This window comes from Dicentrarchus labrax, unplaced genomic scaffold (genome assembly GCF_905237075.1).
Source record: "Dicentrarchus labrax unplaced genomic scaffold, dlabrax2021, whole genome shotgun sequence".
Taxonomy (NCBI): domain Eukaryota; kingdom Metazoa; phylum Chordata; class Actinopteri; family Moronidae; genus Dicentrarchus; species Dicentrarchus labrax.
The window spans coordinates 9986345-10013970 of record NW_026136724.1 but is presented as its reverse complement, the minus strand read 5'-3'; the positions used below and the strand labels follow the sequence as shown (position 1 = coordinate 10013970).

Sequence of the window (27626 nt, the reverse complement as noted above, 5' to 3'; positions counted from 1 at the left end):
CAGAAAGAGCAAGAGAGGGAGAGAGAGAGAAAGGGACAAGAGAGGTGGTGATGGGTGGAAAATGAAAAGTTGAAGTGTGCCCTTCCCTGAGGTGATTTGTACAAGTGACCCCAGATTGAAGGGATGCTCAGTGGCACGCGCACTCCTCTGCAAAAAAGGCGTACATTCTGTTTATGTTTCCTACCCTGTCATGATGAGGCTGCACTCTAAGGGATGGAGGGATGGAGGAACAGAGGGGGTGAGAGTGTATGGTGCAGTGGAGGAGTGATTACCCGGCGTAGAGCTGAGGGATGAGAGCCGAACGGGTATTTTATTTTGTCAATTGGAGTGTGCAAATGGAAATGTCAGAGCGGCCGGAAAACTAATGAATCTGATAGGAGAGATGCCACCTCTCTCGCCGAATGCCTGATCAATTGCTATTGTCTTTTCTCTGCGCTGATGTTTTTCGTTGTTATTTTTTGATTGTTTTCTCCGCCTGGCCTGGCTGTTTTGCGGTTAAGAGTTTGATGGTGAACTTTGAGTCAAGGAAATAAAGGAATCGATCTAAGGCGGGAATCAATGCTTTCATCTGTTACTTACAAGTCTGGGGCCTGTGAAAAGTGATTTTGGATTAGAGTTCTCTAACTCGGTTAGCAAAGTAAACATAAACAAAAGAGGGGGTGCCAGCCCCGAACAATTTGGTTGCCTTAGCGTTGGATCACAGTTAAAAAATGTCAATTTAGGCTTGTTTATTTCCATTTAGTGACAGATACATGCTGATACCGAAAATTCCCTAATGGCAATAACAGAAAACAAGTTGTCTCACTTCAATTAAGCGAGTAACTTCCATAACCTTGGAGCATTTTTTGTGCCTCTCCGACACAAAGTGACAGATGTGCTTAGTTTAAATTTAGACTGACAATGATCCAGTGTGTTAGGGCTTTGTGCTTGTTCAGTCACAATTTCTGGTTACTTGATGAGTGTTGCAAAGACTGTGAGCTGCTGCGCGGGATGAAAAGAAAACCCCTGCATTTGCACTATTCTATTTTGACAAGCAGGCTAATTTCTGCCCAGGGTCATCAATATTTCTGACACTTCAGTGGTGGCATAAATATAGAATGAATGTCCCTTTGTTGTGCTCGGGGAGCTACACGTCTCCGAGCATCAACAAAAATCACTTGGATCTGTTTGTTAGCTTGTTCAGTCAGTTGACGAAACTGTCGCCGGTCCCTCAGGAGTCTGTCTGCTTTCAATATCATGCATCATAAACAATATCCAATTTGGACTGCTGAACTATGAAAATACACTGCACGAGCGTGGGAGGGAGATGACAAGAAATCAACCAGCTGTATGAGTGATGAGTAAAAGCACTGGTTTGGGGGTAAAACAATACAAATGTACGATGGGATATGATTTGTTTTCTCATGTAAGTGAGAAAAAGCAACATGATGGTTTAATCTAAAGAAAAAGAAGGTCTATCATAAGAATCGGTGTGTTGTTACCGTAATAAAAAAAAGCCATCCATTCATTAGGCTGCATACCTGAATCACACTCTGGCTTTGGTTCAGTTATATCAGAGTGTCTCGATCTGCCTCCTGACTGCCGTGGGCTTAAGACCTCTTTGTTCTAAGAGCGGCCCCATTCCTTTGATTGAATCCCCCTCATTACCCCAGTTCCCTTTTTGATTCTGATCAGGCTCTCACATTTTCTCACCTTGCTAATCTTTCGCGGGAGTCGCGAGAATGCCGGCTGGCACTTGCTCAATCTCTACGCCCTCTGCTAGAGGCCATTGGGGAGGTCTCGCTGTCTCCCAGCTCCAAAGGAAGAGCCAACAGCAAGAGAGAATTTTTTCTTGGAATCAAGATTCAGCGAAGAGCCTTTCCCACTAATGGCTTGCAGGACTCAGAGAAAGAAGCCAGGCCATCGTTATTACCCATGTTCTTTTGGACGCACTTCAGAGGACTGTGGAAAGCCTTCTCTTTTTACAGGATTGAGACAGCGCTTACAAATCGCACAAATCTCTACAGCTAGTTGCACAGAGTACATAAATAGAGGGCTTTTAGTCATATTCATTTAGTTTTCAGGCTTTTTCTTGACACATTTTTCTTTACTGATCTCTACATATTGAGCAGTAGGCCCTCGCAAAACAATGCCGGTCGCCTTTCATACCCAGTGAGAGAAAAATGTTTTAACATGGCCTCAAGAGAGAATAATTTGTTATTGGGACAATAATGAATGTGATGGTATTCCACAGTCTGGTGCTAATTCCAGCATTACCATAATACAATTTAATAGGTCGCTCAGTTTCTTTTATTTCATAGATGAACAGCTTTCAGTCAGCAGAAACATCATTCTGGATGCGTACATTATAGAGGAGGAGCAGATTGCCAGGCTGTTAACTACCCCGCTCCCTTCATTTCAATTGCAAATAATCTAGATAGATAATTTATGTAAAACACAATTATCATCAATATGAAACGGTCATTCAGTTTCGCCGTGATCTAATCTACACTAGAGGATTTGTCTTATCTGGAGATGAGAGGAAACAGTAGACGCTGGAGAAGAGAAGAGCACAAATATCAACAGAGAGAAAGGACAGAAAAAGAGAGAAAAAGGAATCTATCAAAAAGATAATGAAGATCAAACACAGGGCTTTGGTTATTGTTATTCTAGTTTCCAGGGAAGCGTGTAATGAACTGAAGGAATACGGTTGTTTTGTATAACCTTACTGCGAGCCACACGCTGCTTCACAGTGTATGGAACCACACAGAGCCGCCATCCACACATACCGGGGGGTTGGGAGGATGATTGATGGTCGGCCGCAGCTATTTGTGTGTTCATTTTGGGAGCAAGTTTAAAATATTGGCGTAAACAACCCTGACAGACAGCAGGGGAGACGCATACAAAGACATCTTTCCCCTCACTTTAGCTTGATTAGGCCTGAGCAAGGGACAAAACTGATTGTGTGTGTAAATGTGCTTGCATTGCTGTCAGTGCGCGCAGGTATAAAGAGTAATTTGAAACGTACGAGGGGGAGAAGTACAGCACTTTATCTGCACTGATGTGTTCCTCCGCTGAATGGCCCTCATGAGCCTCGACCCCCATCTAATAAAATCCATCCCTCTCTCCACCCCAGCACAGCCATCATTGCATCAAAGAATAAGGCCGCCCATTGTGATGAAAGACACACACGGAGCCATTTTATTTAGGCCATAGGCCTCCGTGCTGCCGCATTCTTATAGTACACAAATTCTCTGGAGCCTAGCAAAGAACTGTGCTGCGAAAATGCAGTTCAGATAAGTGACAACATTTTTCTATTTTCTGAGATTAAGAAGAGATAAAGAATACCAATAACTAAAGTATAGTTGAGGAGTGGAAATGGGCAAGTAAAAGTTAGCTGGAATCCAGTTCTTCCTTTTATATATGGCCTGCAAAACACTTCTCCTCTTTCATCATTCTGTCAATATCTTTGGCGTGTAAGATCAACATAAACATGACAAAAGTAGGTCCAATATTATAAAGAACCAATCCAAATTTATTTAGGAAAACATTGAAAGAGACAAAAGATACTAAAAGTCTCATCAGATGAAACCAGAGAACATGACATTTAATTATGACATTATCATGGAAATATGTCATTTAAACACTAAGATGTACAGTAAAATATAAACTGTACACATTTACAGTGAAACAATTTATACATTATAGGCAAATTATTTAAATCAGATTGATTACAAAACCCACTTTGCTGGAAACTGGACATATAATTTAATCTCTGGTTTTAGAGAGCCCTAAATCTGCTTTATGAGATGTTTTGTCAGGTTTCATTTAATAGTTAGAATATGTTTAAGGTGGTTCCTCAATTTTAAGCTGACTACTGTTCAGCCTGCAATGAAAACGTGCTGTTTGCCAGCCAAATTTGATGAGAAAATTACATGAGCGTTAACAAATCAAACAATCTTTAACTGAATCAAGAAGAACCAAGTTAGATGGATGAGAATGAACAGGATCGTTTTTAGCTTTAACATCATGTTAGCTTGGATTAGTCATGCCGTGTTTGTAGAATGGGGCCCAAGCCATTCCAGCTGACAGGAAAACACAAGCTTTTATCAGAGACAAACATTAAAGGGGTGCACAAGCACTGTTACAGTTTGATGTCATTGCCGTCCTTTCATTTTAACTTAATTTCTCTCCCTGTTTTGTATTCATTGTTGGCCCCTCAACACAAACTCATTTAGATGTACCCGCAATTTAAAAACTGTATTTTTATGGGTTTTTTTTACTGCGTCTAAGAATCATTGATGTTTGTTTTGTTTTTTTTCCTGTCATGTTGTTGTGTGCTATCTGTTATTGCTGCTTATTGTTATCGAGGCCAAATTGCTTAATTTTGTTTTCTGCTTTCTGAAAAGCTGCAATTTATGGCACTGTAATTTCTGCAAACAGTAAAGTTCTGGTAAGAAGAAAATTACAAGTCGAGGGAAAATGTTACGAAGTGGCGTCAATAAGACACCGCATAATAGATTTGTGTAAATGAAATAATTTTTTTCTTCATGTATTTTTTTTTGCTGAACATTTTTTCCCACAAAACTTAAACTAATTGAGGTTAAAGTTTTATAATTCCCCATCATCCTCCGTGTCCTCCTCTCAAACACTGTCCCGGTTATGTGAAAAATTGTGACAGTTGGCGCAGATGCTCTATCAGTTCGACCAGTGGGTAATTACCACTGAGCAAATGAAGCGTTTATGCATGAATATAGGCATTCATTATCTCAATCAAAAAAAGTCCCGGAGACTGGTCTACTTTGCTTCAGAGCTCAGTTGTAACCAGCACTAACTCTTCTTCAAACCTTCCATCTGCCTAATGGAGTCCGCAGCGGGTCTTTTTACAGACGGATCTGAGTGAAGCATTACGTGAACAAGCCTGCAGTAAAAAGGTGGTACTTACTTACACAGGGACTATAACCGTAGGTGGCTCTTCCACCGTTTCACAACAAGACTTTAATGTCCAGGGATGATTAATGTGGCCTCCCGTGAATATTGATGGTCTCTGTAGCGCTAATGATTCTGATGGTGCATCAGTGCCACGAGGTTGACAATACTTTATAAAAACCTGCTCAGAAAAAGGATGTTCCCCAATGTGCTTCCGTGTTTGCTTGTTAGGTGTGTGCTTTCCCCCACCCTTTTTTTTTTTCCAATCCATCATTAATGTGAGCACATGCATGCGAATAACTCATTAGTCCCCCCATCGATCTACAGGCACAGGCTGCTTGCCCACATCATAGAGGAAACAGCATTGAGACAAAGGGAGGCAGCGATCAATCAGTAGCTCAGGAAACCAATCATCTATCTGAGAATGGGTCTTCCAATTAGCGGAAAAGCCCTCTGTGATGCAATATTCAATCTCAGGTTTTCACTGTGGCCTACGCAAGACTTATGGACCTGCATTTATCAATATGTTGGGTTACTTACAATGAGACACCTCTAATTTGCATGGCTCCCCGAATCAATGGACTTCCTGTTTTTATATGTGAAATTTGAATGATGTCATGCAAGTTGTGAATCAGAGGAAATGTAAATGTGAAAGCTACTCATCTCTAACACTCTATCGGGTGCACATAGGGTTAGTTTGAAATGGAAGTGACTAATAGCAGCTGTGTTTTTGGCACTTTCCCTGTATGTTAATGGCTTTGAATGCATGTGGACGCGTGCACATGTGATTATGACTGTGTACCGTAGAGACTGGCTGGGGGACAGTTTTTTTTACTGAACGTTGGAGATGCCTCGGGAGTGATGGTTATGGAAATGGAGTCAGGAAGAGGCCAGACAGAGCAGAAATGCACACACACACACACACACACACACACACACACACACACACACAAATGGCTTTTGACTGGTTGCTCTTTGACGAGCCGTATGAAATCTGCTGCGACATTCTGTCTCTACTTTTCAGGAAATACACCGCAATGCATGTTCAGAATAGCGATGGGCCGGGCCAATTCTGGCTCGCTGATGATACGTGTTGTGTATGAAAAATTCACCTGTCATCTGGAGTAACATCAGCTCTGGTGTAAACACATCAAAAGGTGATGAGACAGAAAACAACCTACACTGCTGCAGCAAAAGTGTTTAATTAATAAAGGTCCGCCATCATGTTAATGTGTAATATTTTTTCTGAAGCACTTCATACGTCTCCAAGAGGTAAATCCATTTTTATTCTGTCATGAAAGCAATCAGCGCTTTGTTATTGCAATCCATAGGTCATCCGGTTGATTCTCCAATAGCTGGCTACAAAGGCCTCTTAAAAGTAAGCAATGGCATTAAACATAGTGCTAGCAGCAGGATTGTAAATGCATGTTGACATTTCACTTTTCATTGGAATGTGGCTGCCTGTAGCGACACTGGCTGACCTACGTGGAAGTTTGTAACTTTAATACGCTGATAATTCAAACGTATAAAAGTGCCTCTAGCAGCAGCTTGGGCATTGTTTGCTTTCTGCAGCCCTTGCAGTGCTATATAGGACTTTTTAAAAACATCTTATCTCAGATAGAAGGGAGATCAAATATTTAATTGCAGCTTTAAAAGGAAAAGAAAAGTGTCCGGCTGTTTTTCTGAATAACACCATTATAAATTCAAAAACTATTCAATCGACAGTGTTTAAATAGCACCTTCCTACATGCTCTAGGAAATTAGTCATTGTAGTGATTGCCCATATGCACACTGTTATAATAAACCAACTGAGTAATACTGTGCATTTTAAACAGGCTCACAAATTTACATATTCTGTTATACTTTTTTTCCCATATTTTCATCTAATAATGTAAGGAGAAAATGACCTGCCAGCCACTGACTTAATGATTGCCTTTTGTCAAAAATGAAATAAATAAAGACACTCTTGAACTTGCACCTCCCACTGGTGTATGGCACCATCAAATCTCAGGCCGGCTGACAATGATCCTCGTGAAATTAAAATGAATATGTAACCAGTAGGAACACCCATCTATAAGCCTTCACAGAGCTCGCTTTAATATCTGCCTCAGAGCAGATGGCTTTTTTGAATAGAACAAGGTGGTTTTAATATTTGAAATATTTGAAGATTCAGCGAGAAACATAATTTTTCCTTCCTCGCTGCAGATTAAATGGTGACAGCTCACTGGATCTTTTTAATGTGGGATTTAAGTTAAATCCAGAGGTTGTTTTTTCTTTTTCTTTTTTCTAATATAGGTTGCTTTGAATGTACAAATTCTGAAAAAACAAAACGAAAAAAAACTACCAAACTCCAATGCCTGCCGGTGGGGGGAGAGTGTCAGCGGCGAGCGGGGGGAGAGAGAAAGTGAGAGAAAAGAGAGAGATTGTGAAAAAGCATGAGATTGGGATAGACAGCAGGAGAGATGAGTTTCCAGATAACATTCAGCTTATTCACTCAAGTATGTAATCAAATCATGAGTTGTGAAAAAATAGGGAGAACAATATGGCTAATATCCACTAGCTGCTTTAATCTCGAAGAACATGTTTGGTCGGTGAACTCATTTAGTGGTTTCTTTGGCTGTCATGTTGAGTTTCTCCGAGCTGCAACACCTCTGGGTATGAAAGATTGCTTGATTTAGCGCTTGAGTGTGTGTGTTTGTAAATGTGTGTGCTTGTCTATATTCACATTTTTGTCTTCTATAATTTAGTATCTTTGCGTCAGTGAATGACCTTGAATTTATGTCTACATGTACCTACGTATGTGGGTTTTCAGCTCTGTGCCTGTATTTGCAAAGAGACAGACTCAGTCTGACCTGAGTGTTACCTGAAGAGCACACCGCGTCATATTTTAACTCCCTTTGTCTTTGACAGATAGCTTGGCTCTAAAAGCCTCTGTCCATGGTGCTGAAGGCTGGCCTGATGTATGAGCATTAGGCCCTGTTTGATAAATCCACCATGTCACTCTGCCTCTGACAACCATTCATCATGCTTGGCTTTCTCATGTGAAATGTTCTCTGTGCTGGATAATTCAGTAAGACAAATAAAATGCGAGTCCTAAAGCTCAGACTCGGCTCTGTCCCACCCCACGTTGACTTTTCAGTACTATACTTTATCTCTCTGTCGTAGGGACGCTGTGTCCCTGTCTAAGCACGGGCAGTAGCAGCTGTAGCTGTAGCACAGTGACTATATTCAGACCAGCTGAAGGACGAACATGTTCTTAATGAGGCGGCTAATGAGTTCTGTTCTTTTGTTGCTGTTTTTTTTTTTTTTTTTCCTTCTTCTCAGGGTCAGGGCGACCATTCAACCATTCAACTGAAGTTTACTGACTTTATCCCCTGTGGTCTGACTCAAATGAATTTTTTTTTGTCCTGTACCACTTAGTCGTTATCAATATTTTTGTTGTACACGCTTGCAGTTGAAATGTCACAGATAAAATGTCATTAAACCCCATGGCTAGATGACAACAAAAAGGAAAAGTAGTGCAATTATAATACCATGAATTTAAGTTTGAAATAAACCAAGTGTGTTATGACAAATATGAGAAGAAAGCAAAGGAGAAAAGTAGGCAATCGTTTGTAAAAGAAACAATGACATTTATTTTTTTCTTAGCACTTTTCTTAATTAGTCTGTTGTGCCCATTGATCACATATAGTACAGTTAATATAAAAATGGCTTTTTAACTTTACACCCAAAGCAACAACGAAACGTTTTCTTAAAATATGTATGCTAAAAATACTGAGAAAGTATTTCCACTAAAAGTACTGGAGAATAGCTTGTGGTTCTGCAATGATGACATGGCCGTGTTTTGCTGTGGCTGACGTGTTTCTTCAGTTTCTTCTGTTTACCTCATGTAGTTCTTGTTGTAGGCACTTACCAGGGCATAACAGACCGCTTCGTGAGGAGAGAACACATCAATCGCCTCGGTTTTAATCAACCTGTTATATTTGTTTTAGTCCAAAGAATTTCTTTCCTAGTCACCGTTGCAATGAGAACTACACAGCATAAACAGCCATTTGGCAAATGTCCTCTCTAGGTACTCATTTTGTTGCTGAATTTCATTAAGCTTAATGTGACGTTGTAATCAAAAGTAGTCTGCTCCTTGCCTTAATTTAAAACCCATTTAAACTGTTCAGATACAGAGGATTTGTCATTACATCAACATAATAGAATATATAACAATATTTCCATGAAAAATCAAGAATCCATTTTTAAATAGAAAAAGGGGGGTATATTTCATCAAAAGGCTTACACCATAGTCACTGTTATTTGTCTACTCTACTAAATCTCCCTTCCCATAATAGACAGGTGTTATTACTGTATCTCTAACTCGTCTATGGATGTTTTACAAAGCACAGACGGTATTGCTTGGGACCACACGGACAGTTCCACAACTCTGAACACATTTAACAGTCAATTACAAGAGAGTTGACCATCATCATCATCATCATCATCATCATCATTATCATCATCATTATCTTCATCATCATCTTCACTTTCTTTGCTCTGCCTGCATTTCTGTATTAATGGTACTGAAATATATCATTTTGCAGTAAATGCCCCTTCCTGTTGATGTTAGCTTGGTTTGATGTAACGGTTACAAAGCCACCAGTGCAGCTAGGGTTGAAACTGGGAGACCATGTAGTGTATTTTAAACTGTTCCATCCCAGTCCAATAATAGTTTTGCCAGTGTATCTGAGCCGGGGGACCAGCAATGGGTTTGTCTTTTGAAACAGTACTACAGATTTGTCCACCCCTGCCCATGGCCTTGTCCATTCAGTGTTGTTGGTGTGTGGTGCTCTACAAAGCTGCGCTTCTTAAAAGGCATTGTCAGATACATTTATGACTGTGGCTTTCACCTCCACTCCACTTGGCAGTCCCTTACCCGAAACCCACAGCTTTGTAAAGAAAGGAGAGTGCATACCGGTAGCTTCCACTGGTGTGAGCGAAGCATTGGAGTCGCATTTCCTTATATCCCCATAAAGGTGGTGGTTCCTCAGAGACACATAAATAAGCAGGCATGCCACTGAAATCACAGCCAAGAGCACACCAAAGACGGTGATTACTGCTGTGTCCCATTTTTCTGTGTCCTTGACTGCCAGCTCTAATCCTTTAGTGGTGACATTGACACATTTGGTGTCATGGTTGTAGTGGATGCTGCGCACATCCACACATACTTTGTAGTGAGTGGCGGGGCTGAGATGGGTGAGGTTGTAGACCTGAACGTCAGAGGGAACCCTGGTGGTAAATGCTGTGGTGGGATGGTTAGCACCTGACGCTGTGTACCATTTAATGTTGGGAGTCAGGGTGCCAGGGCCGGCCTTCCACGAAACCAGGATGGAGTTTGTCTCCACTGATTTGATTTTGACATTCAGAGACCCATTTGCAGGTTGGGGAAAATATCCATTCACCTCTACTGAAACAGATTTAAGATCAGCTCCAACCAGATTATGGGCAACACAAGTGTAAAGTCCAGCTTCATTTTCTGTTATATCGTATATGTCAAAAGTTCCCTCTGGGTGCATGTAGAACTTGTCAGACACGGTGTTAGGCAGGACCCTGGTACCGGACGGGGTGATCCAGTAGATGTCCGGCTCTGGTTCAGCAAAGGCCCGACAATGGAGTGACACCGAACTTCCATTCTGTGCTTTAATATGCCCAGGCATGCTTTCAGGAGAGATGAGTGGCAGACAAATTTCCATCATCTCCCTGAAGTGCACCTGTCGGACATGCTGGCCCTCATACTCAGGAGGCTCCACACAGTACAGTGAATCAGGCTCCATGAAGCGAATGTTGGTCTTGTTCATGTTCATCCAGCGCACTACGCAGTCACAGCGGATGGGGTTGCTGTGCATGCTAACCTCTCTGAGATTTGGGAGGGACTCGACAGTAATCCTGTGGAGGGCACTGAGCGCATTGCCATTTAGCATTAGGGTTTCCAGACGTGGTAGTTTGTAGAAAGCATTAGGATGGATATAGGAGAGTTTAGGATTGTTGGTGGCTTCTATTTTGGTCAGCTCAGGGAGGTTATTGAGGGCAAAGCTGTCGATGGAAACTAGCTCTGGCATGCTATTAATCCCCAGTTCCTTCAGATGGAGCATATCCACAAAGTCCCCTCTCTGTATCCTCGCAATTGGATTTTTATTTAGATCCAAAAACTTGAGATTTTTTGCATTTTTCAGAGCAGAATGAGGCACCTCAGGGAATATATTATCATAGAAAGAGATGCTCTCTAAGTTATCAAGACCGGCCAGTGCATCGTCAGGAAGCTGAGACAGGTTCATTCTGGTGAGAACAAGACTGCGGAGGTTACTGAGAGGTTTGAAGTTCATATCATCAATAGAAAGAACAGGATTCTCACCAATCATCAGGATCTCCAGATTTGGCATGGGTTCGAACCACTCTCTTTTAATGACCTTCAGCTTGTTAGAGTTGAGGTGGAGTCGCACAAGGTTACTGAGACCCTGGAAAGCCATTGGAGAAATGGAGGAGATGAGGTTGTGATTAATGTAGAGCTCCTGCAGGTTAGCCACCTCAGCAAGACACTGTTCAGGCAACTCTCGTATCCAGTTTTCCTCCATATGAAGGGACAGCAGCTGAGGAAGACTCCCCAGATGGATGTCAGTGATGGAGGATAAGTTGTTTTGTGATACGTCAATCTCTGTGATGTTGGCCAGGTAATCCAAGGGTTGGTCAATCTTGGCAACATTGTTTGTTTGCAGTAATAGTACTTGTGTGCCCACTGGTAATTTTTCCGGCAGGCTAAAGAGTCCCAAGTCATTACAGTCAACTGTCTGTGCCTCCATGTACACTGAACTGGGAGAAAACCAGGGTCTAATCTCACATACACAGAGCTTCGGGCAATCAGGCCTCTCCTCTGTGGCCACAACAAAAGAGGCCATGGCCAAGCCAACAAAGAGATCCACAAATGACACGTCCTTCATATTGGACTGATTCCCTCCAGTAAGAAATTGGTCCTTGTAGATTAAGTGGTCTGAGCTGGTAACTTCACAAATAATGAATCATTTGCTGCAGCTGCTGAGGCGATTGACTCACCGCCCCTGCCACCACCACCACCAACTGCAGCAGCACTCCCTAGGGTTTTTTGTCTTGCTGTGTAGACGCCTTTGGATGGAATGACCAATCGCTCAATGCTGCCCCTGCTGGTGTCAGGGTTTGGGGCCGAGACTGCAGTCAGGCAGACCCGAGAAGGTGGGAGGGGGTAAAAGAAAAAAGGATGGACTGATATTATACCTCAAATGACTTATGTTGAGCACATTTATAGGTATCCATGAAAATCTGCTGTTTAAAGATGGATGTCCTCATTGACTGTCGTTACTAGCTTCCAGAGTCCACAGCCCAGTCCATTCCCACCTGTGTAAGACAAACAAGACAGAGAGAAGTGGTGTGAGTATTACATGATAATGGAGGTAGTCAGTGAATGTCATAAGAGAAGGATTTGGTAATATTGACATTAGTTATAGGCACACTGATGCATGTTGACATTTCGACACGCTCCCTTCAAGACATAGAACCATGGATTTACATCTGCTTGACCTTCTAGACTTCATTCTGGGGACTTACTGATGTGCCTCCACAATATGGCATTCAATCCTGGCGTTAGTAGTGTGAGTCTTATTGGTTAAAGAGAAGGCTTTATTAAGATTCTTAAATGGCAGACATCCTAGGGCTTAAGCATTAGCCTTCAGGGCAAGCTGCTTAAAGACACTGGAATATGTCAGTAACTATAGCAACAAGAAAACAGGCATCCAATAACACACACCATAGTGAGACAGTTAGGCCGTACATGCAAACTAAGCATTTGACACAGTCGCATTTTGCACCTGTTTGTTCGAATATGCTGCAACCGACAGCCACCCAAATTAAAATGCATTAGTATGTTGACATAATGAATCTTTGTGCAATCACGCTAATAGGATTAAACATTTTTGGAAAATACAGGTCATGATTTTTTTTCAGTGGCCACACATTGCCACACACAAGCAGGGGGGAAAAATACATAATTATCATTCTATCGTTTTGGACACAGGTTTACAAATAACAATTACCAGCGCTCAAAAAGAGATTACCATAAGTCTTATCTATGCTTTTGTTAAATGACATTCAGGATCTTAAATGTCTTACTCTTTTTACTCATTCGCTACTCTCTATAAAAAATAAACCTCTGTAGTGAGCAGTGCATAGACACATATCGTCAATCATCGCCATTTTGTGTCATCAGTCACAGATGTGTAACAATAATTTCCACGTCTATAATTGACATTAATAGGATTGTTAGCAGGAATGACTGTACGTGGTTATAAAAGGCAAATATATAGTTTCTAGTTTGTTTCACTGACAATCAGGGATGACCCAGAAACTGTGTACAATAGTACAAGTATAATTTTAGGCACATTTTATAGTTTATGGTTATTAGCCCTGTTGTGAAATGGGGCACATTTAATGGTAAAAGCTTAAACAAACATTACAAGGCAACAAATCAACAAAATGATCAAATTTTGTCCTTTGATGGTATGCCATTTATAGAGTAGTAGAGGTGATACTGTTCTTTCAGTTCTTACAGTAACAAACATTGATTGAATTAAATATCTCCAACTGTGATGCACGCCCTTCCATGCGCATCAGATATATTTTTTTATGCAGTGCCTCTTTTACCATCATATCATCTGTGTCCCCATCGTTGGCTGCTGCAGCAGAAACTCCACAGTTGAAGTGTACCATGTAATTTGTCATATGTACTGTAACTGCCTCTCACTGAACAGATGGGTTTGATGGTGCTTGGGATATTTTGGGCCTATAAGAGCGTGCAGCATATCACGGGAAAAGTCAAGAGAGACAGGGGATGAAATGGAAAGAATCAAGAGAAAAAGTGTGACGGCAGCTGGAAAGTGCGAACAAGAAAAGAGAGAAATGGTTTCATTTCATCACCCTCACGGTTTCCACCTCAGTGGCCACAGGGGAGATGTGAGGGGGAAAAATAAATAAATAAATGAAAACTTCTGAAAGCAGCAGAAACGCTGCAGTTTGCCCCGCTGGCAAAGCCGAGCCAAGGGTTCATTCCTCAACCTGTGCTCCAGCAATGGCTAGAGTGTGGTTTGGAAGGCTTGGGGAGGAGGGAAAGTGTGTGTGGTGGTGGTAGTGTGGGGTGGGGGTTATTATTTTTCAAAAACACCTGGCACTTTAATAAGCTGCAACACCGAGAGCATTCTGATAAACAGGCTTTAGCTTCTCTCCCTCGGCAGTAGCTCTTCATTGTGGGCTATGCAGTTGATCCGTGCCCTGGAAACACAGACCAGAGTCTGTAATTCAGCCTACAGCATTTGGGTCTCACCTCCGCTTGCTTTGGCTTTTCTCTTTAGTAATCACAATTGCCAGCAGTGTAATGTGGTCAGGTTGACTGTTACTGCATAGCTTTATTGTTATCATTTGTTTCACCAGTGATGTTAATTGTGTCAGTGGGGACATTTTTAGGCTATGGCTTCTATTTTGTGATCAATATGTTCTGTTTTGCAGCACTCAAAAATAAGGTCTATAAATGGTAAATTGTTGGTGTGGAAAAGGATATAGTGCTAAAATATTTTCAGGTATTACTTCATCAGGGAGGACATTACTGTTGGTGAGGAGGGATAGAAAGAGACAGATTGAAAAACAGAATTCATTATTGTCTTTAGTTTAATGTTAATGTCTGTTGTCCCACATTGGCGAAAATCTAGAATGGGATTAGGGAGGCTTTACCGGACAATTTGCAAGATGGTGTGGCCAGCAAACACAACATATTTCCCGGCTAATTAATGAGGATAAAATTATGTTAAGGATAATCCAACACTTGGTTCATGAAATTCTTGATTTTAGGCCTGGTGGTGGCCATTAGCGTGTTTTCCAGGCCCAAACCGGTTTGTTTTGTCCTACCAACACAGATAATCTGTTTGTTATAGAACTATCGAATATTTGCCTAATCAGCTAATTGCTGCAGCTCTGGTCCACATCAATGTCTGTTTACAGGTGTTGGAGAATATTACTCCATACGTATAAAACCTTTTGCGGAGCTGCGTGAAATCTCATAAATTGCCTCATGTGATGTCACTTGAGTAAACGGTCAATGTTGGATGGGGCTAAAGACTTTGAAAGTGAACAAGAAAGAAGTGAGTTTACCAGACCCCTTCAACTCTGCTTGAGGCTAATGGCTCAAGGCTACACTATCCGCTACTAAGAAAACACACCCAAATCGATTTTTGCGTTGTGGGTAATGTAAGTGCCAGGTTTTAACAAGGAAGAAGAATGTGTGGAACAAAGAAAAACTATATCTCTGTTTTTGCTGCATCAATTTTGATCCCCTTTTTTAAACTGTCCATTCTGAGTCTGACAATGTTATGCATGAGCTTGACTTGAAATCGGTGTAGTACTCGTTTAATACCACTGAAATACAATATCACATTTCATGCTGAGTTAAAACTTTGCTTAAATAACCCATTAGATTGTTTAATATGTACCCTGTGTTTGAAATAGTAATCTATTTAAATAATAAAATATTGAATTAATATCAAAATGATGACTCACTTTTCATTATGCCTTTTTCTTTCATTCTATCCAATCATAATAAATATTGCATGCAAATGAAGTTTCAAATGTTATAGACAAATCTATGTAAGTCTCCTGGATGTTGAGGTCCCAGTGAAGGGCTGTTGAAGGGAATCATTGGGAGTCATTTGTAAGAAGAAGCTGACTGAATAGGAGGTGACATCTTGTGTGGCAATGTGTCTGATGTGGCAAATGCAGTGTGATTCTTCAGGCATGCTCGCCGCCTGAACAGAACAGTGTTGAGTCAATGACTTAGTTATATAATAAAACAGTTTGGAATAAAGACAATTGAGGCAAGATGGCTATGCAGTAAAACTAAGAAAATGTTAGACAGTGTGTGCTTTCACATTAGCGGAACATAAATGACAAGTGGAACATCCTCAGAGCTCTTTATACTTTAATCAAGATGTGTTAACACATCAGCAAAATTGAAGAGCTTTCAACAACACCGCCACGATTAAGAATGCTTGTTTGGCCAGACAAATTGGGCTTGTTAAAGGTGTAGAAACTACATTTCATTAGTCTTTGTTATAAAGTTGAAATACTGTACCAAACTGCATCATCTTAAGTGCACTATCCTAATCATCCACAGCCAGTTGAACAGGTAAATTGGTATTGTGCGACTGCACTATGTGAAGCCCGGTGAAGAGGCTGTCTATATTCTTGGGGCCTTGCACCGTGACTGCTGTGACTATGGAGTCCACACACCGCTTGTACTAACCTATTAGTAAGAGGTCCAGTCAAGCTACCCAGCCGCAGCCCCCCCTCACACACCCACTGCTACAATGTAGAGCTAATTTCCCACAATCCGCTGCTCAGTTGCCGGTAATTGAGGTGGAGCGAGAGGGGAGGGAAAAGAGAGAGAAGAGATCTGGAGGACAAAATGACTTGCCAGGGGAGGAACTTGTCGTAGTGTCAGTACTGGTGTATTAACCTCTCGTGACCCTGAGAATGCTGTCATTGCAGGAAATATTAACCTTAGCAAGACCATGAAGCAGAGGAATTAACCCAAACCCAGAGAAAACAAGGACTTCCAAGCATAAAGAATGTTGTAGTGTATTTGGTATTAAATGGCATTAACTTGCGTTCGGCTACGTAACTGTTGGACAAAGAGAAATGTGGTTAATATGGCTATGGCAAATAGAATTCAAAGACGGATGCCTGTAATTTGTGCCTGGGAACGCTTTTGGAAAGTCTGAGTTGAGAGATACATAATCAACAGCCGCTAATATAACCTTGAGGGCTTGAAATGGGCTCTCCTGTAACCTAATGTCTGACTGCACTAACGCATTAAGCCTAAGCTTTGACATTTGCTCAGGGAGCCAATGGAAGCCTTTTATAGGTCAGGCTAAGGTGTTCACTCATGGAGCTAACATGAGTTCCCAGGTGTCGGAGGAAAAAAGGGAGGGGGGTTGCAATCATTCAAGCCATGGTCTCCAAAGCACCTCCATTACAGTAGCAGGCTGACAGTCTGGCCCATGGGCTTTTCAATTTCACCACTGTTAATCCTGACTATGTACATTACAGCAAACAAGCTCTTAGTATTTGGTTTGTTTCAGGACTTCCTTAACTCAGTGAAATACAACTAGGTGTGTTTGACATGTTTAAGTTTATATGGAAAACTTGATTGCATATAGTTGCCTTTTTACACATCCAGCAGATCCAGATAAATATTGGCATTTATATGAAGATGCCTATCTGGACAACAAGTCCAGTAGTCACTTTCTTTTAGCTCTGGTTTGGTCTTCACTTCCTCCTGAGGGACATATCTGGCTCTTACTGGCTCTTAAAATACACACAAAGCGGGACCTTTTACCGTCTAAAAATCAACTGATTTGTCACTTACTGGTGGACAAAATCTGTAAAGAGTCACTGTTTCTATATTACCTTAAATCTAATTCGGTTTTCCTGTATTGCATATCCTTGTCGCTAATCGGCCGCCATACGCAGATAACGATACAGTATTTTTGCAAAAAGACAATATCTGTCGATATACTGGCCTGGACAATTTATTTGTCTTGCTCTAATAGTTATTTCTGGGTTCATCACTTCAAAAGACATTTTTCAAATTATACACATTGATTTCATCCATTGCTATTTAAAAAAAATAGATTATAAAAAATATATATATCTGTATCCTGGTCCAATGCCATGCAGATTTTTATGTTTCAATCTGGCATTTTTAATCATTTTTATGGAAGTGTTGTTGCATCATTATTAAGAGTTAGAAGCTACCATATCTGTATTGACATATTGCAAACCGAGAAGCTGCTGAGAAATGACAGTGCCATTGCATCACCATTATAAACTGGTATGTCTCTAGTCCTCGTTAGTCACAGACTTCACTCTTAATTAGTGTGACATTTGACATTACTGAAAAACTTGGAATGTGTCCTCATTAAAATGCTGCACATTTAAGTTGGCTTACTCTTGTTGTCAGGTAAAAACTCACATAACTGTCTTTTTTCTTGTCTTCAGTAATATTCAATTCACCCAGGCACACTCTTTATGTGATGAGTGGATTTCATGACTTGTGTGCCCAGAATGCACTATTTTGAGATAATTTGCTCTCATGTGGAAATGACTAATTGTGATGTACCCGAAACGGGACGAGGCTAAATTTTAAGAGGTTCAGCCACTGTCAAGGTGAAAAGCTTTCCCATTCAGATCTTGGCAACACCTCACACTTTCTTTCCCACTGGGCCACCTCCATTATACTAACACTGCGGCTGGTCCGGACAGTAATGGCACAAATACAGTTTGATTAGAGACCAGTGAGATATGACCACTTTAAATTAATGAGTGTGCACAGTAGGGGCAGAAAGCATTGGTCCTGGTGGCTCTGCGGCGCTAATTCAGGCAAGCCTGACTCGAATCAGCCGGGCAGCCAAACAGCCGGGCAGAACTGTTTGTTTTATGCTGTTTATTGAAATGAGTTATAAATCCTCACCCTCGCTTCACAGGGCTCGGATGGGATTTAGCGGAGCGGGGACGTAAAGATGATTGCTTTGTCGCAGGTTGGGTACTCATCGATGCCCTGTGTGGCGACAGGTTGACCCACAGTTCGTGTAAAAAAATAAAATCATTTATTATACAAAACAAGTTCTGTGAGGGTTATGACAGGCATAAAAGAGAACATTTGTGAGATCTGAGCTGTGGCATGAGTCTAGATGTTGGTTTTTTGTGGGGAGCATATTGTCCCCCAGGGAGATGATTATGAGGCCTGCACGGTTTAAGTAGTAACAAGGCAGTATTGCATCTGCTGAGAGGTAGACATTACACTCACTGTGGTAAAACTGGGTGGAAGACATAAAGGTCAGACGTAAGTGGAAAGTAGGGCGCAGCCGAATTGCCTCCTCTTTCAGGAGAATAGCCTGTGTATTGTAGAAATGGTTCACAGGGAATTTTGATCCACTGGTAATAAGCCTCGCAAGGCTTTCTTCTTCTAGTCACCCCTCCTCTCTCTCAGGCTCTTTCTTCTTTCTCCCTCTTCGTTCTCTCATTTGCTTCTTCTCGTGATATTGCAACCCCCACCCCTCCACATCCTTTTTTTTTATATAAACCATGTCCTTTTTATCCTGCTTTCTCACATTTGTCTCTGCTCTTCAAACCCTTATAGCGAACATCTCCTCGTATATGTTGCAGCACAATCCATCCAAGCAACGGACTAAAGAGAAAGTAGGGATTTAATTTTGTCTCCCTGCATGTTCAGGTTCCAGTCTTTCATTCTGGGCATCCTACTGTCTCATTGCTCGTTTGCCGTCCGCCTAATTGCCTTCTCAATACTTGTCACCCCTGCTGTGCCAAACCTAGTCTATCTGCATACCGTCTGCGTCTGTCTCTCTCAGTAGATGCTCTTTCCTTATTACCAATGTCCATTCCTGTATGGGTTTCTTTTGGCCTATGCAGCTTGTACCCTTAAATGTGTGGGTTGGTTCCATTCCGCTTGCATTGCGGCTGCCAATGGCATTCCACCCAGTGCGTCAACGTCCACACATGGGTGGTGGTCCTTCAACTGCCAGGTTTATTTTTTGCCAGACCAGTTTGTACTTCTGGCATAAGAATTAGAATTTAAATTCTATAAATCCATTTCCATTTACAGTTAAGATAGATAGTGTAGGTTGGCTATCACTGTGCATAATATACTTGTTTATTTTAGAGTTTTTTAATATGCCATTTAAAACCTATTGGATTTGAAAATGAAACACTAAAAGCAGGATATTTACATGTTTTTCACAGGATGGAGACACTTTTTAAAATGGAAATGTATTTTATAGAGGCTGTTTCAATTTCCAGGGTTAATTATTGCTTTTAATGGGAAAGCAAGAGAAAGAAAGTGAGAGGAGATGCTTGAAGTCACCGCATTTCTAAAATGCTTCTGGTGGACACTGGACCCACGGCGGACAGCAACGAATCCACTTCCGATAGTTGGCCCTTCAGTGGGTGGGTGCCTCTGAAAAGCTTTACTGTCCCTCCCTCTACCCCTCACCTCATTGATTTACTATTATACTTTCTCTAAGGTAAGGGAGAGTCCATTAAAGGGATCTTTCTATGGAGTGTGTATGCATAATGAAGCTTCCTGTATGTGCATACGTATGTTTGTGTGTGTGGGTGGGTGTGGGAGCGGATGGAAACCATGAATGGCCATGAATCAAGTGGCAAGTCGACTGTTAATGTAAAATCAATGTTCCAAATTAACCACAGGACCCCGTTCTCTGGTTTTCCAGCCCTTTTCTGGACAAGACATGCCCTTGGGCTGAGTGAGGGAGAACACACATGCTGCACTATTGAACGCTAAAGCACGCCCACCTGCATCCATGCACACACATACACACACACACACAGTAGACAGGAACAAACAAAAAAAGATGCATGGATTTGGACGCAAGCATGCACACATAACTTAGCCGACAGTGTCCTCACAGAGCCCATAAAAAAACAAACGTGCCCAAGCTCATTCGCATAATGCATGCATAACGCAACACACAGTGAAAGAGCACAGCTAGGTCCCCTTGTCTAATTCGCATCGTGCTGCATCTATTAAAATTAAGCCAAGGTATCCAGCTTAAGGCTGCCGCTGATAAGGTCAAAGGCGTAGCGAACATTCCAACACTCATTTCTCCCCCAACATAATCGGACTCACTCTTGACAAAAATCTGCATAATATTCCATGTATAGCTGCTAGCCGGAATGAAAGAGGGAGGTGTGAGGAGGGGGGTGTGAGGGGTACGGGCAGGGGGAATGGAGCCACCGGCATATCCCTCAAAGTCAGAGCCAAATTGAATCTGCAGGTGCAAATGTGGCATGTGTGCTGCCTCTAAGATGCGCAGCTATCTATATTTATATGAATAATATATGGCTGGTCAAGGGGCCACAAGCCTGCAAGGAATAAGTTCCTACAGCAGACGGAATCAATCATTATATGCCACTGAAATGCATTTATCGCTGCCTTGGACCTCTTTATTATGATTTCATGGGGTTTGATATGGGCTTTCTCTTTCTGTTTTCATTCTCTGCTACTCTTCTTCAGCTAAAACAGATAAAAGATTTCTTTCAAATGGCACTATGGCTTTGTTTCTATTGAAAGGGCTCAGGAGTACAATGACCGGCTTATTTGGAGACCATAATTGTTTTTGTGTATGTGCATTTATGTGCATATTTCTGCACGTGTTTGTGTGTGTTTGTGTTTGTGTGTGTGTGTGTGTGTGTGTGTGTGTGTAAATACAGGAATCCAGCTACGGAAACATGCATCATCTATGAGTCACTGCAGCTTTATCAAAACATGAGCACTTGTTTTGGTCTCATGATACAACATCCACCAAGCTTTTCATTAGTGCACTCAGGGCCTATATGTATCAGTCTGAATGCAGAACAGATGGACGGCACAGCAGTAGCCCTTAGATGTCCTCCTTCTTCTCTGCTCATGTTTGAAACTGCAATATGGGCATATGTCACTATCATGTCCAGCTCTGATATGAATCTGCAGAATAGCAGACTAATTAGTGGTTAATAGCTAAGATTTTTTAGGGTTTTTTTGAGAGTATCAGCATCAGTCTACCTAGCATCTATCTATTATACGTGATTCGTTTTTAGTACTTCTTTTGTTAATATATACAAAGTACCCACACACTCCAGAAACGTGTGCTAGCTAAATACCTAAAATGCTAATGTAAAAGCAAATGTCATTGGACACAAAGGAAGTGTCGCATCCCATTCTGACCTTTTGATACGGACTGAAAACACCCAAAATGTCATGGATGCTGCCGTCAAACCATGTTCTGATCCTATTGTCTCCTTCCCTTTTCTTTCTTTGTGTCTTTTCATATAATTTGGGTCTGATACAGTCCGTCCACCAGATCCAAGAAAAACATGCACATCGCCCTCCCCCCCCCCTCCCTCCTGTTCCCTTTGCCCTCTGTCTGTGCTTATTCCATTTTAATGTGTGCCTGTGTTTGTTTGGGAACACGATGCTATCAGAGAGCCTATGCTTGGCTGCACAGGCTGATCCCCTGCAGCCGTCTTGTGAATATGTTTACATGCATTTCATTCAGGAACCCCGATAGATCCTGGGGCATCTTGTTACCACCATTATGGGGAAGAAAATAAATAAAAAATCTTGAGATAAATGTGATTTTGATGGCACTTTAGCGTAGGCTTCCTGAACTCCACTTTGACTCTGAACCGGTAGTAGCGTTTGGCACCCACACATCCTCTCACCGCACAGGAACCTGCTGAACCTCTGCCTATAGAGAAATTAATATGGAACACCCACACTGTGCTGCCTATCATGCTCTCCAAGCCTCCACAAGGCCACTGCAGGCTCCATCCCCCAGCCCACCCCCCCTACACACACACACACACACACACACTGCTTCTCACTGTTTCACACGCAGATCAATAGGCAATTCGCAAAGCCACTCACTTTAAGCGTATGACTTAGTGTGGACATGTAATATTGATTTGTTTTGAACAAATGTGCCCAAATTAATAAAGCAACCCACTACTGCTTTGCTTGACTGTTTTTATCTGCATGAGGGAGGAACTGCAATGTGGCTACAATGTTAAGATACGAGCAAACACTAAATACTGAACCTCGCAAAACCGTTTAGGGACTGTATTTTGCATCCTCTCGATGTTGAGCAGGGAAAACTCTTCACCACCACAGCTGGTGGTCGAATATTACAACGTGAGCCTCGGCTCCACTGGCAGGTATAGTCAAAAAATCCGAAGTGGGAACAATATAGCGTGTGGGCTGAGGTTTTCTCAGCGTGGCGTGGCGTCTGATGTGAGGGACATGATGGCTCTCATGTGGCATTCTGCTGTGTGTTTCATAGTGAGCAGCTGCTTTGGGTGAGTCATTTGCACTGTGGAGGCCAAAATCTATTGTATCCATCACTGAGAACAAGCACACGGACGCATGCATACACAGAACACGTCTGCACAGAAGATTACAGCAATCACATCCAGCAGCCCCCTCGGTGAAAGTCACATTTGTCATTATCGGCCATTATCTGTTTATCTGCCTTTGAAATATTCATGAGTGAAACATCTGCTGGATGACATACATTTTGGACAGAGGAGAGGGTGTGAGAGATAAAATGGGAGGGAGGAGGGGGTGAGAGAGAGAAAGAGAGAGGGTAGAGAGACGCCCCAATGCAGATTAGTGAATACCTTCCCTCTCTCTCCCTCCCTCTCTCACTCTCTCTCTTTTGCAAGCCGGATCCCTGGATGTGTGGGTGTACTGGCACAAGCAGGTGAAGTGATGATGGTGAATGCGCTCCAAATGACTCTCAGTGGCTGCGTTCATTCCGCAAAAAAAAAAAAAAAAAAAAAAAAAGCCCGGGATGCAACGCGCAGAGATGGCGGTGAAAGCAAAGAAGCGTCTCTGTTCACCGGTGGAGAGTGTGCGCGGTTGCGATGTGTGTTTAAAAACAAAACCCCCAAAAAAGGCCCGAGTACCGTGTAACACACTTTCCTTGCATGTGTCGGTAACGACTTCTCTGTTTGCAACAGGAAGGTTTGAAGGAGAGGGTGAGGGGGGGATGAGGGGAGGGGGGTGGCCACCATTCTGTGGATTTCTTCGAGACGTGTCTGGTGTGCGCTCACTCAGCAGGACTCGGGGACATGAAACTGCCAATCCATCACTCCACACACACACACACACACAAACACATAAACACAAGTCCGTCTCGAATTCCCTTAACTAATTTGGCTAAACAGAGTCCATCAGAAATCCGGTCTGGTTAAAGGCGCATCCTGCATAGTTGCGCAAAAGCGCGTCTCCACGTCAAGTGAGGGTTCGAGGCCAGTCATCAGCATAATTATCCTGCAATATTTCCCCTAATTTATGCAATCAAACATAATGGATTGGTATTTGGGAAGCGATATGGTACGTTGCTTTCAATCGCAAGACTATATGTCCGGTCAAACATCCCCGAATCGGCGTTTTTCATTAACTTAGAAAATGCGTTGCACAGACGCAACCGTGCGATATGTATGGAATGACAGAAATATATTTTAGGAGTCAACAGAGTAAACTTACCCGATTTAACCAGCACAGCCCCTCGAAGCAGTGTGTGTTTTCTGTATTCCCATCAAGTGCGCCGCTCCAATGACGAGAGAGCCCCAGCGCGCAACATAAAGCCGGTCAACAATGTGTGGTCTTCTTATTTTTTACGCAGATGATGAGAAATCAGTTCTAGCCTCTCTTCCCCACAGCAAAAAAAAAACCACACGGCTTCTGCGTGAGGGAAAACAAAACACAAAGCGAAGTCCAAAAAAGCAGGCTGGAGAGAGTACGGACAGAGGTTCATGTGTTCCCTGTGCCCTTCCCTTGCCGTGTTCACAGCGGCTGTTGAGGGCGCATCTCTACCCTCGATCAAGTGTCAGGCGGACCACATAGATGCGCCGCCGTCTCCTCAGCAGTCATTAATATCAGAACAAACCCCGACTCTCCAGAGAACAGCCAATAGCGTCAGAGAAGCAGGCGAGGTGCTCGCAGCACCCCTGCTCTGGTTGGCTGAGAGGAGCCGTCAGTCATATCCCAGAAGCCTGTTCTCATCTATGTCTTCTTCTGTTGGAGGCGAAGCACGCTGCAAAAAATATCTATATTAAAGTCATGATTTGTAAAGTGTTCAAGTGTTGAAATAAGAAGCACACATATTAAAGTGTGTGAAATTATGGGCTCTGTTATTTGTTTTTAATGTACTCCCTTCAAATGTCCAGTGCTCCTCTAACATCAAAATGATGTTGACTCGAGATGATGTTTGCATCAAGTTCATCTGGACTGTAAAGATGTGTCGTTTCCAAAGGCCAGGTGTCTGTATGCTCACACTGCAGGCCTACCGACAAAAATATCAGACATGTTTGATACTGATTGCTGTGCTCTGAGGTATGTGGGAGGCACACAGCATGTTACTAAACATTCAAAAGAGACTGTTTCAAGAGAACCAGTGGGGGAAATAAATGAGATCCTTCACTTAATTGAAGCAATACCACACTGTAAAAATATTTGCATACAAAGTCATGGATTGAACATTTAACATTTGGTTACTGCTTCTGTGCGGTGTTCAAACGTGGCACCTTTAGCAGCCAGGGTTGTTAAATCTGTTGATCTCTGAGCGGCAACAATATCTTCTCAACTGTATAATACTAAAAAGAAGCACTGACCACAGCAACATGTGGTAACATCCCACTCCAGGCGTGTGTTAAGACCTGTAAAAATACTTTGTGTCCAATATTAATTTGTGTCTCATGTTTTCGTACAAAAGAGTTAATTACCTTTTTAGAATTGTACTTCTCCTCCCTCTTTACCAATATGCAAATATTTTTTGTTGCAAAGTTTAACCTCTGAACACACACTCTTTAGTCCATTCTTGGTGTTTGTGCGCTGGAGGTTTCAAGTTTTCACGTCCCACATACTGGACCACGATCAGGTTTCCAACTAGCTGTGATGTCACAATGTCCTGCTCCTACCAACACGTGTTAAATTCTAATTTAAGGTGAGAAACTTTCCTCCTTTAGCAGATAAAGGTAAAAACAGCTTCCTGGTGTCAACCTGCACATGCATCATTGTGCACAGTGAAGCTCAAACATCCACAAGAAGTAACAGTGAACAAAAATGTGCTGTGCTAGCTATACTGCAACCTTAATAACTTAAACATCTTTTTTTTTTTTTAAGTAAAGGCATTTCAGCCATTTACTGCTATATTGTGTAGTTTGACTCTACCAGTTAAATAAGAAATGTCAAATAAAGCAATTGAATATTGCATTTTGATTTACCACCACTTCTTGGCACACTTACTAATAGCATCAGCACAAGTGCACTTTCTGGCTGCAGCAATTGGAGATGAATTCATGGCAAACTGTGGTGGCCTGGCCAGCAGCTGCCACTTTCTGTGTGCAAGTACATTTGAGATGGACATTTTTTGCAGTGCAGGGGAATGAGGAAGAAGGCGCAGGCAGGGAAGAAAATGGATATCTGTACCTATTAGCTCCAGAGCTCCCGACTCAGATCCCAGGAGGATTCCTAACACAATGTTCTACAAACTGATGTTCCTGGAGGTCGGGCAGGGTTATCCACAGCCTCTGAGAAAGAGACGTACCTCATCTGTCAGCCCAAAGGGTTCTGATCCAGAGACTATGCGACTGGAGGATGTTTTAACTCCACCTGTGTCTGATTTACCGAATTCCAAGTCCTAACATATACAACCTTACCGTACACGACGGTGTTCTTTTATCTATTTGGTGTCATTCACGTTCCTGTAAAACCTCAGAGACTTTTTGGGAGTTTTGTTTGGTCAATATTCCCATTTGTTCTCTTTTGAATCTCCAGTTGAAATTATTCAAATTTCATGTAAATTGCACGAAATAATTTATTTAGAAAAGTTTACTTATAAATGGATGACCTTTATGAATAAATAGAATGCCATGAGACTGTTTAGACTGTTTTCTTTAATTGGATGCAGAGGAGTTTGCCATGCCCCAGGTGCAGCTCACTCAAACTTCAGTAATTATGCAATTTTTCAGATACTTTCCATATTTTCTCCTTCCTTTGCTTACTCTTCATTTTTTATAATGCTGCTTAAGATTTGCTTGTCTGTGAATTTGTAAAACCGCCCTCTGCCTGTGATAAGGGGACAAATGCCCTTTCAAGAGACCACAGCTTTGTATAATGATAGTAGAAAAAAAACAGCAGGCTGTTTTAAATTAGTGCAGGTACAATAACAACGGTGAGACCGGAGAGAATCTATGTTCTCAGTTACATCAAATTAGGTTAGTATGTTCACTGATGTGGTCATGTTTAATAAGAGAACCATGTCTCATTAACATGTAGGGAAAGTAGGAGTCAGTTATTTCAGCTGAAATAAGCTGCCAGCTTCACTATCAGGATCCTACCTGACAGGGTGACACATTTATTGTTTTCATTAATATGTATGCTATAAATAGACACACACACACAAACACACCATGTGGTTGTCTACAGTTGTCAGTTTTATTGTAAATCCAGGACCTGTTTTGGTTTTTAAAAAGGTTCATTGTGGTTCATGACATTCTTTGTTGATGCCTGTTGCATATTTTTAAACATTTGTGCTCCTCCACCCAATTTTCCAGGGATTATTTTTGTATTTATGCCTTTCATTGAGCACTAATCCAGTTATACATTTAATCATGTATCTGTTTCTTATGTGCTCTGTCATGCCTTGTTCCACAAACTGGACAGTTTGGACATGAGCAGCATTATAGCATATACAATATGGCTGGACACACAGAAACAGGATCAGGTCTAAACCTAATCCCCTGAGGACGTATTTGAGGACTGTGTGAGTCTATTCATTTTGAAAGAACAATGGCCAATGGTGAAATCCCAACGCTAGACCGACCAACACGCAGGGACAGCCTTTATATTGCGTTTACAGTGCTGGCCCCTGCTTTGTTTTGGTCCTGCCAAAAAGAGTAGCATCCACAGAAACTCAGATAGCAAAAATCAGTGGAAACAGGTGAACCACTCAGAGGAATGCATTTAGACTAGGAGCATGCTCTAACCAGAGTGCTTGAACAGTATCTGAAAACCCTCCTCCCAC

At 41.9% G+C, this 27626-nt stretch overlaps 1 protein-coding gene and 1 long non-coding RNA gene across 2 annotated transcripts in view; one reads left to right on the top strand and one right to left on the bottom strand.

The window, feature by feature from the left end:
* LOC127359052 (uncharacterized) overlaps positions 1-27626 on the top strand; it is a 183534-nt gene that overhangs the window by 135955 nt on the left and 19953 nt on the right. The window lies entirely within an intron of this gene.
* Positions 8520-24482, bottom strand: LOC127359043 (leucine-rich repeat neuronal protein 3). Its single transcript, XM_051392697.1, has 2 exons — positions 24086-24482; positions 8520-12318 (listed from the first exon to the last, which is right to left on the bottom strand). Exon 2 carries the CDS (start codon positions 11886-11888, stop codon positions 9762-9764), a length of 2127 nt encoding a protein of 708 aa, XP_051248657.1. The 5' UTR covers positions 11889-12318; positions 24086-24482; the 3' UTR covers positions 8520-9761.